Here is a 19,248-nt window from a genome sequence, read left to right on the forward strand (position 1 = left end):
GCACTGAATGCGCGGGTTTAGGAGCGGCACAGATTGGGCGATGTCGTTTGCAGTGGTGTGTTAGCTTACGGCACGGTCCAGTGCTTGAGGTGGGCCCGTGCCCCACACACACACACACACACACACACACTGTCTCACACACACACACACACACACACACACACACACACACATGCACACACACGCACACACTAAATTCCCCTCACATATTGGATCAGGCCTTTCCTTTAGACCGAGATTGCTGTGAGTGAGCACATCGAAGGGCTTCCTTTAACACCCTTATGTAACATGATGTTTCCCTGTAAAAATGAAATCTGTGCACATATGAAACCTCAGCCCTTCCTCTCAGTGTCTGGAATATATGTGGCCACACAGTGTGTAAGACGTCTGCTTGTCGCCTTCTGCGCTTTTCTTAAATTTGCGGCGCAAAGAATATTTCCTTTTAGAGAAGCGGAAGATAAAAGTAATCCTTAAAGTCCCCCGTAAAATGTCAGCGTTTGACAGAGCGCTGCGTTTCTGTTGTGGAGTTGACAGACGGCGAGCTGTAGTTGTTTGGATAAAGCAGCCAGCCTTGTACTCATGTGATTTTTTTTTTCATTCATTTCCCATGAGGCAATCCTTAATTCTACCGCATGACAGTAATACTCCTCTGAAGCTGCAGCAGAGCTGTAGTGTGGGTTAGCTGCAAGCTGTGTGAGTTGAAGTGAGGTGAAATACTGCACGTCTGTAGAGAGGAGAGTGTAGGAGGCGCAGACAGGGGCTGTTCTGAAGCAGGAGCTCTGAAGCTGAAAGGAACTCCGTGCCTGTGTCCAGGACCCCTTCCGTCTGCATGTTTCTGAAGCCTCAGCTTCCTCCTCTCAGAGACTGTTGCTCTTCGGATCTCCTGACGTTGACGCTAATTGGGTTTCCGCTCCCCTCTTGGCGTGATGAAGACGTTTGGTGCAGCGGGACGACATCTGATCTGGAGAGGGAGCCAGCTGCAGAGCCCTCCGCAAATCCCCGCACGCTTCTGTTGTGTGTGTGTGTGTGTGTGTGTGTGTGTGTGTGTGTGTGTGTGTGTGTGTGTGTGTGTGTGTGTGTGTGTGTGTGTGTGTGTGTGTGTGTGTGTGTGTGTGTGTGTGTGTGTGTGGCATGATGGTTCTCACACACACACACACACACACACATGGTACCTACACACACGTCTCGTATTGTACACACACACGTGTACACACAGCATGGCTGTTGAAGCGTGTTCGCACTACACTGGCTGCAGGTACGTGGGGACAGTGTCCTCCGCGGTCCCACCTGTGTACAGGGTTATCGCCTTGCTCAGACATGCTAACATGCTAAGCAGTTTCCTAGAAGGGTGTAATCCTGTGGCAGAGCTGACGGGTGACTGGTGCGTCACGTTGGAGCAGATTTAATCCGCAGGGTCACGGGCTTTCAGAGCTGCTCGTTGCGTCATCCTCCCCACCGCCGTCCAGAACCGCTGCCTGGCTCAGCAGATGCGCAGATGGGCAGGTTCAGCAGCTGGCTGTCAGTTAGGGGGGCGTGACCCTAGGGGTACCAAGCCCGCCAATAACCAAGGTAGGGACCAGGCTACTTGTGAAAAAGTAGGTACTGTGGTAGCCATGGTAACTGGAGACCAATGAAAGGCCCTGTAGCACTCAGACGGGCATGTCTGGCAGTTGTCAGTCAGTGGGTGGTGTGGCCCTGGGGGAGGGGGGGGGTGCCAAGCCTGGCCATAACTAAGGTGGGGACCCGGCCCAAGAAGGGGCGAGGACTGGGGTGAGGGCAAGACTGGGCGGGCACTAATAAAGGCTCGAGAGGAGGCGGGGACCAATGAAAGGCCGAGAGGGGGCGGGGCCCACGCAGCCCGGGGCCTGGGGCCTGTCAGAGGGGCAGTTTAACGGAGGATTAGGCGGATGAAAGGATGTGTGCGCCGCCCGTCATCCGTTTGTTCTTCGCCCGCCCGTCTCCGGACAGGATCTGATTCAGCAGCGGGTGTCGGGGGGGGGAGGGCGACGGGATGGGACGCGTTCCCGGACTGAGGCGCATTGTGCCCCCGAACAATGAGGCCGCCCCAAACGGGAGCGGGGTGTTGGTACAGTGCCCCCGCTCTCCTTTCTCTCAGCCACCCCTCCCCAAAACCCCCCTAGGGATTCTGGGACACCACAGAACAAGCAAAGTGCACGCTTGCACAAAAGAAGGATCGTTGAATTGATGCAAATTGTTCCTCCGAGCGTTTTTTTTTTTTTTTTCTGAAGCGACGGATCATTAGCCTTAATAAATTCTCTGTTCTCCCCTGGACTCTGCGTGCATTAATATCGGCCTAAATCCGATATCGATAGGGGACAAACGGCTACAAGGAGAGCTATAATCTATCCCCCTCCGCCTTCCCCGTGCAGCTGGGCGCTCGCTGTAGTGACTGAAGGATGGAGGGCCTCCATGTTGGAGAAAAGAAGCTCATTAGAGAGGACTCTACTCATATTCTGTGCTTATTGAAACCCTGTCGATAAAACCAAGGCTCTCGAGAGGTTTCCCTGTGCCGTTACATCCTTTACCGGCGTCGGAGGTACACGGTGTGCTGTTACTGCGCCCAGTTTCGGATAGTCGCATGAAGGCTGGCGGTAACTAGGCGCGGTAGTCACGGTTACCGGCGTCCGCAGATGAGGAATGGCGACCGCAGCGGTAGCGGGGTTTGGCGGGGAGCGTCTCTGACCGCCGGCAGGGTCCAGCTTTAGCGGTCTCCACGGCAACAGGTCCCGCCCCCCCCCCCCGAGGGGCGGGGTCACAGGCTCCGCCTCCCCGTCCTGGAAAGCTCTCCACCGCCCGGGTTGGTTTCTGGTGCCGCGAATCGGTTCAGTCCTGCACCGGGACCGGGGCTCACCATGGCCATGTGGGTCTCTGCGCTTCCCCCCCCTACGGTCAAACGGCAAGCCAATCCCATTACGGGCTTATACGGCTGCCTTACAGACGTAGGACAAAGAGACGCTCCCTGTACTTAGGGGTCTAAAGAAATGTGGTCTTTGTAAAAGTTACATTTCATTCTCTCTTTAAAACCAATGCGTTGGTGTATAAACAGCGTTTTAACTGAATGTTTTTGATAATCTTAAGAAATTTCAGGGGCCTTTTCTGTGCTGGTGCAGATGGTGAGGGTACTTTCACCTGTACGGATTAGAGAGAAGAAGGCAGAGGTCAGCCCTAGTCCCGCTCTTACTTGCCCCCCCCGCCCCCACACCCCCCACCCCCCACCCTCCACCCTCCACCCCAGAGAACACAAATCCCACACTGCCACATCCACCCTGTTTATATTTACTGTGTCTGTAAGTAGGCTTTGCAGAGTCTCCACAGCCAGGTTCCTGGTGTGTGGAAGGGTTCCTGTCTGAAGGAGCGTGTGGGTTTTATGTGTTTGTGTGCGCGTCTTTCGCCCGCGCTAGTCACGTTTCACAGGCCTCTCGAGTCCGAACGTCTCCTAAGTGCTTTAACCTGGTTGGATGCGAATCAGTCAGTTGATGGCAAGAGCTCCCATGGTGCAGTGCTCTTCAGAAAGGCCATTTGCTTGTTTGTTTTTCCACTCAGTTGAGAGGACGCAGGATTCTGGCGTTTTCCGGGTCAATCTTTCACTGCAACAGTATAATCTAAAAATAAGCAGTTGCAGCTTGCTTGTCCACAGGTTTAATTCATAGTTAGCAATGTATATAAATGCTGCTACTTCTTTAACATGGTGTAAGCTATCATATTATATATTATTACTTTTGAAATGAACATTTAGTTCACGGCTGTGGAAATTGCCCAGAGTGCTGGAACTTCTGAATTTTATTGGTTCAGTTGCATCCTTTCAAAGCAAAGAAGGGTGCATTTACTTTGACAGGAAGAAAACAATTTGTCCTTTAAAAAAAAGGCAGTTCTGCTCCTCTCAAACTGCGAACAGACGCTCACTCCGCGTGAATTTTATCTCTTTTGACAGTTTGCCTTTTGTTGCCGTTTGGGAGTCGGTTGAGTATGTAAAAGCGAAGCAATTTCACTCAAACTTCATAGTTTGAGATTTCGCTTTGGCGAGGCGGAGAATGCAATTACCTCACGCCGGATGTGATTTAGACGGTGTGCGGTTCTGGCGGCCGGCCTTTTCGTGCGGTAGCGTGAAGTTTGGCTGGGGTGTGTGAGGTTGTTGCTGGGCTGAGCTTTGCTGTGCTCAGGAGGATCGGGGGGGAGAGTGTTGGGGGGAGGGACTGGAGGAGAGCTGGGGACAGCTGACGGGCTGCAGGAGCGTGAAGTTTGGCTGGGGTGTGTGAGGTTGTTGCTGGGCTGAGCTTTGCTGTGCTCAGGAGGATCGGGGGGAGAGTGTTGGGGGGAGGGAGTGTGACTGGAGGAGAGCTGGGGACAGCTGACGGGGCTGCAGGAGCGTGAAGTTTGGCTGGGGTGTGTGAGGTTGTTGCTGGGCTGAGCTTTGCTGTGCTCAGGAGATCGGGGGGAGAGTGTTGGGGGGGAGGGTGTGACTGGAGGAGAGCTGGGGACAGCTGACGGGGCTGCAGGAGGGTGAAGTTTGGCTGGGGTGTGTGAGGTTGTTGCTGGGCTGAGCTTCGCTGTGCTCAGGAGGATCGGGGGGGGAGTGTTGGGGGGGGGGATGGGGAGGAGAGCTGGGGACAGCTGACTGTGCTGCAGGAGCGTGAGGTTTGGCTGGGGTGTGTGAGGTTGAGGCTGGGCTGAGCTTTGCTGTGCTCAGGAGGATCGGGGGGAGAGTGTTGGGGGGGGGATGGGGAGGAGAGCTGGGGACAGCTGACTGTGCTGCAGGAGCGTGAGGTTTGGCTGGGGTGTGTGAGGTTGAGGCTGGGCTGAGCTTTGCTGTGCTCAGGAGGATCAGGGGGGAGAGTGTTGGGGGGGAGGGACTGGAGGAGAGCTGGGGACAGCTGACTGTGATGCAGGACCGTGAAGTTTGGCTGGGGTGTGTGAGGTTGTTGCTGGGCTGAGCTTCGCTGTGCTCGGGGGGGGGGGGATGGGGAGGAGAGCTGGGGACAGCTGACGGGGCTGCAGGAGCGTGAAGTTTGGCTGGGGTGTGTGAGGTTGTGGCTGGGCTGAGCTTTGCTGTGCTCGGAGGGGGGGTGATGGGGAGGAGAGCTGGGGACAGCTGACGGGGCTGCAGGAGCGTGAAGTTTGGCTGGGGTGTGTGAGGTTGTGGCTGGGCTGAGCTTTGCTGTGCTCGGAGGGGGGGTGATGGGGAGGAGAGCTGGGGACAGCTGACTGGGCTGCAGGAGCGTGTGCGTACGGCAGTAAATAATTCAGCAGCGGCTCTCCGGCGCGGGAAGGCTTTTTTAAGCGGGCTCCGGGTTCTTCCGCTCGTCCGTCCGCGGCGGCGGGGCAGGGAGAGAGGAGCCGAGGGGAGCGCTGGTGACGGGGGGGGCGGAGCTGAGCTGGCAGCGCGGCGTGACGCGCCGCTAAAGGGGCTCAGACGCCAGCGCGCTCCCGCAGCCGAGGAGAAACCCGTCCTGAGGTCCGCCGGAGCGCTCGCGCCATCACCGCCCGGTATGCGCGTCGCTTAGCCGTGTGTGTGTGTGTGTGTGCGTGAGTGCGTTTGTGTGTGTGCGTGTGCGTGCGTGTGTGCGCGTGTGTGTGTGTGTGTATGTGTGCGTGCGTGCGTGTGTGTGTGTGTGTGTGTGTGTGTGCGTGCGTGCGTGTGTTCGTGTGTGTGTGTATGCACGTGTATGTGTGTGCGCGTGTGTACGTGTGTGTGTGTATGTGCGTGTATGTGTGCGTGTGTGCGTGTGTGTGTGTGTGTGTGCGTGTGTGCGTGTGTATGCGTGTGTGTGTGTGTGTATGCGTGTGTGTGTGTGTGTGTGTGTGTGCGTGTCTGTGTGTCTGTGTGTGTGTGTGTGCATGTGTGTGTGCGTGTGTGTGTGTGTGCGTGTGTGTGTGTGTGTGTGTATGCACGTGTGTGTGTGTGTGTATGCGTGTGTGTTTGTGCGTGTGTGTGTGCGCGTGTGTTTGCGTGTGTGTGTATGCGCGTGTGTGTGTGTGTGTATGCGTGCGTGTGTGTGTGCGCGCGCGTGTGTGTGTGTATGCGTGCGTGTGTATGCGTGTGTGTGTGTGTGTGTGCGTGTGTGTGTGCGCGAGCGTGTGTGTGTGTGTGCGTCAGTGTCCGTATCCGTGCAAGTTTTTGCTGGCGAAACTGTAAAATGTGCAGGGAGAAGGTACAGGGTGCTCTTATAAATGCACTGACGAGGCGGTTTGTTTTGTCATTGATTTTTTCAGAGCGTGCTCCCTGGGGCGGTCGGATGCTTGCTCTCTCTCTCTTCCCCCTGTACTCCTCCTCAGAGAGGGGGAAGTGAGACTATAGCGCTGTCCTTCTTTCAGAGGGAGGTTCTGAGGCTTTCTGTCCCTTTCCTCTTGCCGTAGGAGCTGCAGTTTGAGCGGCTGACCAGGGAGCTGGAGGTGGAGAGGCAGATTGTGGCCAGTCAGCTGGAGAGATGCCGACTCGGGGCCGAGTCGCCCGGCGCCGCCAGCGGCAGGTACGGACCGCCCCGCTACCACTGCACACAGGACCGTACTGAACCTCACAGGACCGTACTGAACCTCACAGGACCGTACTGAACTATGCTGGACCTTACTGAACCTCACAGGACCGTACTGAACCTTACAGGACCGTACTGAACCTCACAGGACCGTACTGAACCGCACAGGACCGTACTGAACCTCACAGGACCGTACTGAACCACACAGGACCGTACTGAACCACACAGGACCGTACTGAACTATGCTGGACCTTACTGAACCTCACAGGACCGTACTGAACCTTACAGGACCGTACTGAACCACACAGGACCGTACTGAACTATGCTGGACCGTACTGAACCTCACAGGACCGTACTGAACCTCACAGGACCGTACTGAACCACACAGGACCGTACTGAACCTCACAGGACCATACTGAACCACACAGGACCATACTGAACCTCACAGGACCGTACTGAACCACACAGGACCGTACTGAACCACACAGGACCGTACTGAACCACTCAGGACCGTACTGAACCTCACAGGACCATACTGAACCTCACAGGACCGTACTGAACCTCACAGGACCGTACTGAACCTCACAGGACCGTACTGAACCTCACAGGACCGTACTGAACCTCACAGGACCGTACTGAACCACACAGGACCGTACTGAACCATGCTGGACCGTACTGAACCTCACAGGACCGTACTGAACCTCACAGGACCGTACTGAACCACACAGGACCGTACTGAACCTCACAGGACCGTACTGAACCACACTGGACCGTACTGAACCACACTGGACCGTACTGAACCATGCTGGACCATACTGAACCTCACAGGACCGTACTGAACCTCACAGGACCGTACTGAACCACACAGGACCGTGCTGAACCACACAGGACCGTACTGAACCACACAGGACCGTACTGAACTGCAGCGAACCATATACAGAACCACATAACAGCCAGGCCTTCGACCCTATGTTGTTGTTTCAGCTGCTAATACTGCAGCATGTGCACAGAGTAGGCGGTGATACACTAATGGTTAGCTTCAGCTAATTAGCGTGTCTGTCTGGGTGTTAGCTCTGCGGTGAGTTTGAGTCAGTTCTCTGGTATGAAGTTTGGGAGGTGGGTGCACCACTCTAACAAAGAGCATGTGCATGCAGTGCGTATATGTACACATAATATGAGCGAACACACACAGATGAATTGTGTTTGGGTTACTGTTTCATTGTAGTTTAACTAAGCTGACTGGGACAGTAGTCGGACAGCTGAAGCTTCAGATCTTAGGTTGGCCAAGGTAACAGAATCCTGATTTACCAGCAGGCCTCGCCAGTCACCTTCTGAGCAAGTGGTGAACTGACAGGAGTGAGGTTTCATTTCACAGTGCAGCAGAGCAATGTTGGCTGGGATACGCGTCCGTCAAAATGGCTGGATGCGATGCGATGGTGTTGGTGAAGGCTTCTTCAGATGCGATTAAAGTCACCCCATCTCTTTCTCTTTCTCTCTCTCTCTCTCTTTCACTGTCTCTGAGGCCCCTGCTTGTTCTCTCTTCCCTCTCTCTCCTTCATCCTCTCTCTCTCTCTCACCGTCTCTCTGAGGTCCCTGCTTATTCTCTCCCCCCCTCTCTCTCTGTCTCTCTCTCTCTCCCTCTCAGGCTCCTGCTGCCCCTCCCCTCTCTCCCTCTCAGGCTCCTGCTTCCCCCCCTCTCTCTCGCTCTCTCTCTCTGTCTCACTCTCTCTCAGGCCTCTGCTTGTTTTCACAGATCATTGACCCCTCCCCCCTGCTAATCTGTTACACTGGAGCCCCATTAATTCATATTAGGACATGTTTCTTTCCGATTGTTTGGCTCTGGTCCTGGATCGGCAGTCCTCTCTCTCTCTCTCTCTCTCTCTCTCTCTCTCTCTCTCTCTCCTGTCTGAAGTGCCCAATCAGTATCACTGCGTTTGCTCTTGAGGAAGTTCTGTGTGGGCAGAGATCTGGTACTTCACTGGTCCACCGAGTGGACCGCACTGATTGCCGTCACCGAGAGACCTCACTCCTCGCTTTGCTGGTTCAATATGCACCAAACCCTCACGCGCACAAGTGTTTCAAAAGGCTACATGCGAGCGTTATGTTATACAAGCACGTTTGATTTGGAAACAAACATTAGCGCGGCGCAGAAGGCAGCGATCAGCGCGCGCAGGATTGCTGGAGCTCAGCGGCTGAGGGTTAACGGACCGCGACGGGCCCGAGCCGTTCGCCACGGCGTCGCGTTTTGCTTCTCGACCCGCGCTCTTCCGCCTGCCGAGCGTGCCGCAGCCGTAATCAGCGCGGTCAGAAATAACGTTTTCGCGTTAGAAAACCGCGAGCGGCTTCGTGCGACGCGGGCACCGCCGGTGTCATTTCGCACCGCGCGTCATCGTTCAGAAAGAAGAGCCGGCTTCGTTTCGACGCGGCCGCGTTCCCGCCGACGCGATTAACCTGCGGGGGGGAGCCGCGGGGAAAGTCGCGCAGCCCGCGCTCTTCCAGGGCTTTCAGCCGCCTGATTTGCCGCAGGAAGCGGATTCTCTGCGGTTCGGCTGCTTTTTCAGCGCGACGCCGCTCGGGCTCAAACGTTGGAAATGCAGCACTGGGGAAACCGACTCTGAAAATCTTCCCCCGTGGCGGGAAAAAAAAAAGCTACAGCGACTAGGGGAGGTGCGGAGTCGTCCGTCCTGCGCGCGAGCTCGACGGTGTCCCCGCGTCTGCCCTCTCTCCGGCCGCTCGTTAAATCGCCGTACCGCCAGGCCCGCCGGCGGGTTCGATTACAGGCTCCGGAGAAACCACCTGATCGCATTACAGCGCGCGTATGTCACATCAGCCGTACCGCTGCTCAGACCGCCACCAGACGTTACCTCAGACAGACGTAGGGCCCTCAGAAAAAGGAGCTTGAGAAAGCTCGTCTCAAAACCAGCCGGTAAGGCCGGTCGACTGAAAGGTCCACTTTACCATTCAAAAAACATTTTCTCAGCCACTGTTTTATTCATAAAACAAAATCTCGGCTGCAGCTTTATTCATAAAACAAAAATGTCGGCTGCAGTTTTATTCAGAAACCAAATTCTAGGCCGCAGTTTTATTCAGAAAACAAAATCTAGGCGGAAGTTGTATTCAGAAAACAAACTCTAGGCTGACGCACTGTGTGGCTTCCTCGCTGTTCTGACCGGCTTGTGGTCTGAGGTGCGGTTGACGTGCAGGAAAGGCGCGAGTCGCGCTCTTGTCATTCGCGCGGCTAAAGCTGTTCGCTAGGACGCGCGCGCGGCTATCGAGCAGCGCGACCGGCGTTCGCGGTATTGACCGCGGGTAATTGGGCAGACTTCCCCGTGGCCGCCGTAACGACCCGCGAGGCGTCAGGACGGCTCCCGACGGGGGAGGGGCGGAGGCGGGGGGGTGGGCAATCGATACGGCACCCTTCGCCTCCCTCGCTCCGCCTCTTTAGCATAGCCGTTTTAGCGCCTCCGAGGCGCTCGTGACTGAATGAGGGGGGGGTTCGCCCGCGCTTAAGAATGGCCTGATGAAGTTCAATGGCCCATCACTCTCAATAAGGGCCCATCTTCCCTCCAGCAGAGGTGGCACCAGGCGTAAGTGGTGGGCTGGGACCCATTACCTGTCATTACAGCTGCCTTTCCATTTGTATTTGTTCATCTTGATGGGAGAAACTAGGAGGTTAGATGAGGGGCCTCCTTTTCTATGTCAATCACCCCCCCCCCACCCCCTACCCCAACACCCTGAAGTAGAACATTTGATCGTGGGGGTGGGTCTGCTACCAGTCTTCTCCAACATAGCCAAACGTACAGCTTCCCATGTACAAAGCGAATTTGGCGACAAAGGAAGGAAGGAATGAGTGAATGGAAGAAATATTTGAATGTGTTTTTTTTGTCATGAACAAAAAAACACAGCCTCACCTAAGAGAGGAACAGCTGCTGAGAGCAGTGAGGCTCCTGCTGTCGTTCTGTTTGAGGATTGACTCTGCTGCGTGAACTTTTTCAGCAGTGTGTTCAAAACCTCTTTTATAAAGGCAGGCAAAGAAATATGCTGGACATGTAAACAGACCTCCCGCTGGGCAAATTGGCACACACAGAGTGCTGTGAAAACACCCCTTCCTGATTTCCTCTGTTATTGCATATTTGTCCCACTGAATGGTTTCAGATCTTCAGACAAAGTGCAATAATACACAAAGGAAAACGGAGTAAAGGCAAAACAGATTTTTCTATTGTTATTTTATTAATTTGATGAAGAAAAAAAAAAAACTTATCAGATACCCATATCGCCCATGTGAAGAAGATCCGCTCCCTCTACGGGGAAACGTCGTTGTGAATCAAAGCAGAAGTAGGCGGGGAAGGGACCAGCGAAGCGCGCCATTCTTCGAGCGTCGTCCACTAATTGCTTTCCCCGCATTGGCATTCCGATGGCCGTGCTTCGGTTCTGCGAGCTCATTTAGCATCCCCCTCGGCTGGGAAAGGCGAAGCCAGGAAACGGCAGCAGCGAGCGAGCGAGCGAGCGAGGGAGCGGCCTCCATTTACCAGCCAAGGACTCTCCCTCAAAGGACAAGAGGACCGAACGGGCCATCTTTTCAGTCTAGACACTGTGCCGAAGACAGGCATTTTAATTAACTTTGGATTTGGCCGAATAATCCGCGTATTGTCATAAATATCCATGTAATTGCTCTGCTCGGCTGTTTTCCATTAGGGTTTCCTATAAGGTCCTGTGTGATGTTTAGCTGGTACACACGCCGTGTAAATGTGGTCAGTGTGCCATAAGTTGTAACGTGTAGGCTGTCTGTTAGTTGAACATTACCGCGTATACAGCACCCGGCGGGCTCGTAGAAACGGCCCTAGCGCCGCCAATGTCGCGCCCACCTGGATGATGCATGGCTGCCACTGTGCGCCACGGCAGCACTCACCAGGGAGGGATTACTGAGGCAGTTAAATGGCGGGTGGTTCGGCGGACGGAACTCGCTCCGGTGGGGGATTTTGTCATGCGGGGGGGGGGGGGGGAAAACACGCGCAAACCCACGCAGAGCGCATTGGATCCAGTTTAAATGTACTCCTGGGTTAAAGCCCTGTTCTTTTCCGTGGCTCGGCGGTTGGCGGTCTCCCGGACCGTCTGGCGTCTGTCTCTCTGACGGGAGCGTGAGCGTGTGAGCCGTCTGCTCACGTTCGCTTGTGAGGTAATGTTACAGACCGTACCCGCCCACTTTTCAAGACCCGAATAGCCAATTGGAATTTTAGCAACTGGAACGAACTGTAATTTTTATTAAGTCCGTTGAAAAAAAAAATCCAAAAAGCCTTTGTGTCTTGGCTTTAATCAGGTCAACGCTGAGAAAGAAGCAAATGGTCCACGCGCCCGCAGAGGTTCCGGCAAGGCCAAGTCGAAAGGCTGATAATCGCTCCACCCGTCCCTCTCCAGCCGTTTGCAGCGCCCTGCACCTGAGCGTGCCGAGCGGTAATGGAAGCGGCCGCGATGCGCACGCGAGATAACGCGCTTTTAATATTTGAGCCTTATTACGTCTGCGAGACGCGCTTCCCCCTCTCGCCGCCTCTTTTTATTTTCTGTCTCTGCGGCTTCACCTCCCGGCGCGTTGGCAAACTCGCGCGGGATCAATTCCTTTTTACGTTTAATTTCGCTCCGCTCGCTGCCAGCCCGGGGGGAAGAACGGCTTTCCCTGGGCTCTCGGCTTTTCCTCCCAATGTATACCTGTCAGTCTAACGTGACGTCGCGGTAAAATGGGGTTACGCTGTGAGGGAATTGGAAGTTTTATGGAAAAAAGACGCTGAAAAAAATGCCCCAACTGTTCTGTTTTCTAGTCGGACAGGAAACTTGTTCGACTTGAAGTTGTGCCACTGCACGTGAAGCAGCTGTTTTACCCTCAGCTTAACCAGGGCGCGCTTTAGCATTTCCGCATATCTCCACTCGTGAATTTTACGAATGCCCAGCTGGCTTCCCTTCATAAGAATTTCAACAGTTCGTCAGTGAAAAGAAGCGAGGGTTCTTGTTCACTAGAGACAAGGGGGGAAGAGATTGTATCATTCGTTGCACCGCATGGAAACGTACAGATTTTCCGCGTTGTGATAATATGTTCTTTTCAAGCATTGATGGGAGAATTTGAGATAAGATAGAGATCTCTTTGTGCCCATTGTGCTGAAAGAAAGGTGTGTTTTCATTTCCAAACTGACATATTGCCCTCTCCTTCCTTCCTTCTGTTTACCCAGCTCTTCTGAGAAGTCCTACAACTGGAGATCTGCAGGTACTGTGGCCTTATTTTCAAATCTGCTGGAGAGGAGATTGTTCACTGCAAAAACCCAAATATAAGTCGTATCTCAAATATTTGAATCTTGTATTTCAACTTTTTTATACAATATTATTTCTTTTACTTTTTTAGTTAATAAAACAAAACGTTTGCCAATGAGGTTTGACTCATTTGAAGATTTTCCAATGGGTTAAGAACTTCAGTTGTGAAGTGAAGGGTTGCTGAAAACAAGCGAATATTTTCTGCTTGATAGATGAAAATAAATAATAAGTCACATTTAAAAGACTAAAACACTTAAGACAGGCTTTTTTCAGGACACTGCTTTGGCTGTCCTATATAAGGTTTAACACTCATCCTAACTAATTACATTAGTAACGGCATGCATGCAGCAGTAACAAGGATGTTTTTGTTGTGTCTGTAACATACGGTGTGCTCGTTAGACCGTGCAGGCATTACCCTGTCTAATTGAGACGTGTCCTGGATAGAACTATAACCAGAAACGTGTTTCGTCTCTGGCCTGTAACATGCAAACAAAAATAGCTTTCGTTTTCCTGTCTTTGTTTTCTTTCTTCCAGTTTCTCTTTTAAGCGTTGTTTTTTTAAACGACAGTGCTAATTGCTGGTTTATGACATACTCATAAATATACAAGTTTGTAGATTAACTGTGAAGTGGTTTCAGTAAGTTTATCGTTCTTCTTTTTTATATCTGATTTAATCTCCCATCCCAAGGGAAACGGTGGTTTGTGGGTGTGAGGTTAGTGTGGGTCTGGGCGTGTCGAGGGTGAAGGGTCGATGACACACGAGAGGCCTCGATGGAGTTCTGGTTTCTGTTGCTTCGTCAGAGCTGGAGAAGAGCATCTTTCAGCACCCCCAAAGTGCGATTAGCCTCGATGCGTAACTTTTGGGTCAGGTTCCTGCACGACTCCTCTGTGCGTCTGCCACTATAAACGCAGCGAACTGGTACGTGCCGCATTCTGCATAAAACATTTACGCTTTTAAAAAAAATCTCAGCAGTTCTAATAAATTGGTCAATAAAAGAAGCAAGGAGAAGTCAGACTCTTTTGAAGAAAAGCTTAATACCGAGAAGGTCAGAGATTTCTGTGGTTTCGTTCCATCGGTAATTGCGGAGAAAGATTTAACGATTGCCACAGTAATGTGGGCTTTTCACGGGCCTTTAAGAATGAGAAGCGAGCGCGTTTAGAATGAGCTTTCCCTACCCGCTGTAAAGCCATTACTTGCACTTAGTATATTATTCCCACTTTCACAGAGTACCATTTGCATACAGGAAAGAAATTAAATCTAAACTAAAGAAATTTCTCGAAAATGACCAAAGCCACTCCCACACAAGCACTGAGCCACACAAAGCCACACCCACACCAGCACTGAGCCGCTCAAAGCCACACCCACACCAGCACTGAGCCACTCAAAGCCACACCCACACCAGCACTGAGCCACTCAAAGCCACACCCACACCAGCACTGAGCCACTCAAAGCCACACCCACACCAGCACTGAGCCGCTCAAAGCCACACACACAGCACTGGCGCTGCCACACCACACCAGCACTGAACCACTCAAAGCCACACCCACACCAGCACTGAGCCACTCAAAGCCACACCCACACTAGCACGAGCCCCTCAGCTCACCACCAGCCGAGCCTCAAGCAACCACCAGCACGAGCATAGCACCCCACACCAGCACTGAGCCACTCAAAGCCACACCCACACCAGCACTGAGCACAGGGAATGAGGCCAGCTTAAACACGTTGCCATGCCCCCTGGGCACAGTCAGCTAATGGTGCAGCTGCAGGGCCCAACAGGCACTCACAGAGGACGCCTCTTACGGGCCGAGGCCCTCAGGGACCACAGCCGGTCCTGTTTAAAGTCATCCCGCGGTAGTATTGGACCCATATTGCCATCGTGCTGCTGTTATTGTTTACAGCAGATGTCAGTCCCTTTATAGATGTTTGGTTGTGATAACATTCCGGAATATAAAAGCATAAACTTTTAAAGAGGGGTCTGGTTGGAATAAGCGTGTGGCTGTTTCGTGGAAGCCAACGTCAGTTTAAAAAAAATTTAAAAAAATTTTTTACGACCAGCTGGACTGGTAACTACAAGCTTCTATTTTTTATTTTTTATTTATTTGCTTATTTAGGCTCAGTCTGGTAAAAGGCCCTGTATACCCCTGTGATAGGGGTGTAGTTGCAGTTTAAATGGATCCATTTGCATCGATAGCAGGGAGCAAAACCGCACCAGTCCATCGTAATTGCAACTAATCAAGTCGTTCGTTTGGCCCCGTTGGCTGGTGACGATAACGAGGCGTCTCGTGCACTTTAACGGGCTCCCGTCTCAGGGATATTAGCGGTCGCCATGGGGACGGGGGATGCTGGGAGACGCTCTAGGAGCGTTATTATTTAGGGCTATCCGGGGTCCGATGTCTAGCGAGGTGCGTCACCCCGTGGGAGCGGGTCTGAGCGCCTTTGCCGAAGAGAGCATCATCTTGAAGGCTAAAAATGTCATTTACATACGCAGCACTAACTCAGCGCTGCCAGAGCATATCCACGCTCCTTAGGCCAATATGTCATCGTTTTACCCCTCAAACATCTCAAAAGCTAGTTCCGCCATCCCATTTTCCTCTGTTACCAGAGGTTTTGAAAAGCAGGTTAGGACTGCTCGGCGGCACTGGGGCTTTTTAAAGATGAAAGCATCCACGGTTTGCGATATCCGGGTTGTCGGCCCATATTGGGCCGGTGTAATTTTACGAGGGCCGGGGTGGATCCGTACCTCGAGAGGAGACCGGCCCTCGGCAGCAGTGGAGGTCACAGACGCGAGGTCATCAGGCTGTCGAACGCGCTAGGCCTCAGTCTAACACGCACGCACAGGGGGCACAGCCAGCCGAAGGGAGCGCTTTCCCGCTGGAGAGAAGCGCTCTCCCTGCATCTAACACTTATTGTGTCTGAAAGCCGGTTTAGGCCAATCCCACGAGAGCTTCCAGAACAGTCTTACAGTACGACCGTTGCCGAGGGAAGCCTGCACAGTCCACGGCAGAACTACAGCCGACAGCTGAATGTTCCCATTGCCTTGCGTTGGTGTCAGTGATCTGCGCGCGTGGACGCGACTGCAGCAGATGCTTCTAGATGCTTTGGGCATGTGCATACGCCATGACAGAGAGTAATCGGCATGTTCTTACCTTAAGAGTGTCGTTGTAGTCGGGATTTTGCGTAAGAATTGAGAGCATCCGTTAATGCCCTGTGATGAATCGGAGGCATCTGCATTTCAGTGCAGTTCAGACTCTTAATACAAAAGGCTGGGGTTTAATGACCTAATAATGACTATGAAAAATCTGAAATATTTAGATTTTAGGATGAATACAAAACAAATGACTCATTTTAGTATTCTCTAGAATTCTTAGCCTGGCAGCCCAAACAGGATGTGATGTCCTTTCACTAATTGCAGAAAACAGACCATTTATTTATTTGTTTGTTTGTTTGTTTGTTTTTTTGTGTTGTGTCTCTCAGATGCCTCGACCGGGGGCGAAACGAAGTCTCGGGTGACGGACAGCTCGCAGTCCCCGCCCTACCACGTCAGCAGCGACCCGGAGCCAGCGGCGCTCTACTCCCCCGAGCAGACCTCTCTCCATGAAAGTGAGGGTCCGTTACCCCGCCCCCCTCCTCCGACAGCGCGCTCTCTCTCCGCCTCCGCGGCCGGCTCCGCCCCCCCGCTCTCTCAGCCCGGAACGCAGCTCGTTTAAAACGCCTTAGGGACGGAAAGCCCGTTTTAAGCTCCGCCCCCTCCGCCCGAAATCAAGACCTTGATCGGGGGAAGGGGAGATCCGATACGAGCCGAGCAGAGAGTTCCGGGCCTGGAGAACGGGGGGCGGCCCCGCCCGCGTCGAGCCGAGCCGAGCCGAGCCGAACCGCGTACCGCCGTGCGGACTATCCTGCTGGTTCCTCACCCCCCCTCTCCTCTCCCCCCCCCTCGCAGGGTCCGCGGGGAACTCGCGCAGCTCCACGCAGATGAACTCGTACTCGGACAGCGGCTACCAGGACGCCGGCAGCTACTACAGCGGCCAGAACCTGGCCAAGGCTGAGCTGAGGCTGCTGCACTCCTACCCCGGCACCGGCGGCGGCCCCGCCCCCGGGAGGAACGCCCGCGCCGAGGGACAGGCCTCCGTCCAGGTACGGCGCCGACCCGCCAATCAGAGCGCCGCCTGCAGCACGGAGGGGCGGGGACAAGGGGGGCTATTGGCCGTGGTGTTTATCAATCTACTCATAAAGGCTGCCTTCATGTTCTCAATCACTGAGCTTTTTTTTGAATATTATTTTTTTGTCCACTATGTGTATGAAGTAAACTGAATTACTGCAAGGCTGTATCAGGATTGGGGTTAATTCCATTTAAGTTCCATTTGAGTGGGAATTGAATTAACTGAAAAATAGCCATGATGCAGTGGTCTCCAACCCTGGTCCTGGAGAGCTACAGGGTCTGCTGGTTTTGATAGTGACTCTGCACTTCATGAGTTGATTACACAGTTAACTCAACTCACCTGGTGTCTTGGGTCTCAATTGGGTGCTGATTTTAAGGTGAAAACAACAACCAGCAGCCCCTGTAGCTCTCCAGGACCAGGGTTGGAGACCACTGCCATAATGTGCTAGGAGTTTGAGCCCTTTTTAGCATGGATGTTCATGAATGGAAAGTCAGTGTGCTTACACACTGCAAGCTGTGATGAATCCGTCGGCGTGTGTTTGACGCGTCCCCCGTGGCTGTGTCCCCCCAGGCCTCGGCGAGCGGCCCCGCGGCGTCGGGGCGGGCCCTGCGGCGGGCGGGCTCGGCGCAGTCGCGCACGCAGTCCCCGGCGTACGGCAGCAGCGCCTCGCCGTCGCGCGGCTCCCTCCGCACCTCGCTGGGCAGCGCGTACGGGTCGCCCGTGGTGACGGAGCCCAAGCCCCTCCCCGCCGTGTTCCCCAGCGCCACCCTGCCCCCGTCGCCCCGCGGGGGGTCGCCCTACTCCGCCCACCAGGGCGGCTCGCCGGCCGGGCTGTGCCGGGCGGGGTCCTCCAGCTCCCGCTCGGGCGGCGGCGGAGGCCACGCCTCCTCGCCCTACCAGGGCCGCGCCGGCTCCCCGCTGACGCCGTCCGACGGGCCCCTGGGCCCCTCCCCCACCCGGGGGGGCATGACGGCCGTGCCCCAGCACTACGGCTCCACCCTGCCCTGCCCGCTGCGGCACGAGGCCGACCCCTACGGCCCGCTGGCCTACGACGTCTACGAGAGGATGATCCCGCCCCGCCCAGACAGCCTCGCAGGTGAGGGACCACGCCCCCTTTCACTGGCCACACCCCCTATCACAGACCACACCACCTCACACATATCCCACCCTCTATCACAGACCACACCCCTTCTCACAGACCACACCTCTCACATATCCCACCCTTAATCACAGGCCACACCCTCTATCACTGGCCACACCTCCTCTCACATATCCCACACTATCACAGGCCACACCCCCTATCACAGACCACACCTCTCACATATCTGACCCTCTATCACAGACCACACCCCCTATCACAGACCACACCACCTCGCACATATCCCACACTCTATCACAGGCCACACCCCTATCACAGACCACACCTCCTCTCACATATCCCACACTCTATCACAGGCCACACCCTATATCACTGGCCACACCTCCCTCTCACTGGCCACACCCTCTCTCACTGGGCTCTGCCCCTTCTAAAAGGCCCCAGCCTCTCACACAGTTTCCCTTGTACATCATCCATAGCAGAGGGGGAAGTGGGGGTAGATACTGTGGACCCAGATGCTGGTTTAACTGTGCAGCGAGGCTGCAGAAAGCCAGACAGAGCTCCAGTTCTGCAGCAGGGGCACTCTGGGGAGGCGTCGCCCGGATCGCCTGTCAGATAGACTCGCGTCACCCGAGGTGACGCCGTCCCCGACGGCAACGCGCGGACGGCCTGCTCTGAAACCACACAGAGGACAAGGCATCCAGAGACGTAATCTTTAATCTTCCTCCTCTGGCGTGATGGTTGTGGCAGGGTGCGTGGGTTTGGAGACTGGGGCCCAGATCATTATAATAATAATATACTTGATTTATGTAGCACATTTTGGCACACAGTGCCGTTCTACACGCTTTACAGAAAAATGAAAGAAATAAAAGCAAAAAGCAGTAGAATATTTAGCAGTTAAAATAAACAAAAAAATACCGATTACAATAAAATGGCAAGAAAAATTAAAGTTAAAAATGAGTAAAACAGTTCCTAAGGAACAGCACGTTCACAGAGGTAGGACTTCAGATTTCTGTTAACATGTCCACAGATTGTGACGCCGTCTTGTTTGCACAGATCTCCGTGGTCTGAGTCAGCGCCCGTAATGAAGGCTGATGCATTAAAGCTCTAGCCGCAGCAGAGCAGCGCGCTTTCCTGGGGGAATTCTGGGAACTGTGGTGTTTCATATGCATAAACACAGTCTGTTATTTCCAGCTCGCGCCAC

General features: G+C 53.9%; 1 protein-coding gene across 1 annotated transcript in view; it reads left to right on the forward strand.

Moving 5' to 3' along the window:
• The window catches only part of LOC135241268 (plakophilin-4-like), an 87,706-nt gene that overhangs the window by 34,736 nt on the left and 33,722 nt on the right, over nt 1-19,248 (forward strand). Inside the window, exons 3-7 of the mRNA XM_064311501.1 lie at nt 6,376-6,488; nt 12,710-12,744; nt 16,263-16,394; nt 16,729-16,922; nt 17,519-18,044. Coding sequence (XP_064167571.1) covers nt 6,376-6,488; nt 12,710-12,744; nt 16,263-16,394; nt 16,729-16,922; nt 17,519-18,044 — 1,000 coding nt within the window. The remainder of the gene's footprint in view (nt 1-6,375; nt 6,489-12,709; nt 12,745-16,262; nt 16,395-16,728; nt 16,923-17,518; nt 18,045-19,248) is intronic.

The sequence above is a fragment of the Anguilla rostrata genome, chromosome 15, assembly GCF_018555375.3.
Source record: "Anguilla rostrata isolate EN2019 chromosome 15, ASM1855537v3, whole genome shotgun sequence".
Classification (NCBI taxonomy): Eukaryota; Metazoa; Chordata; class Actinopteri; order Anguilliformes; family Anguillidae; genus Anguilla; species Anguilla rostrata.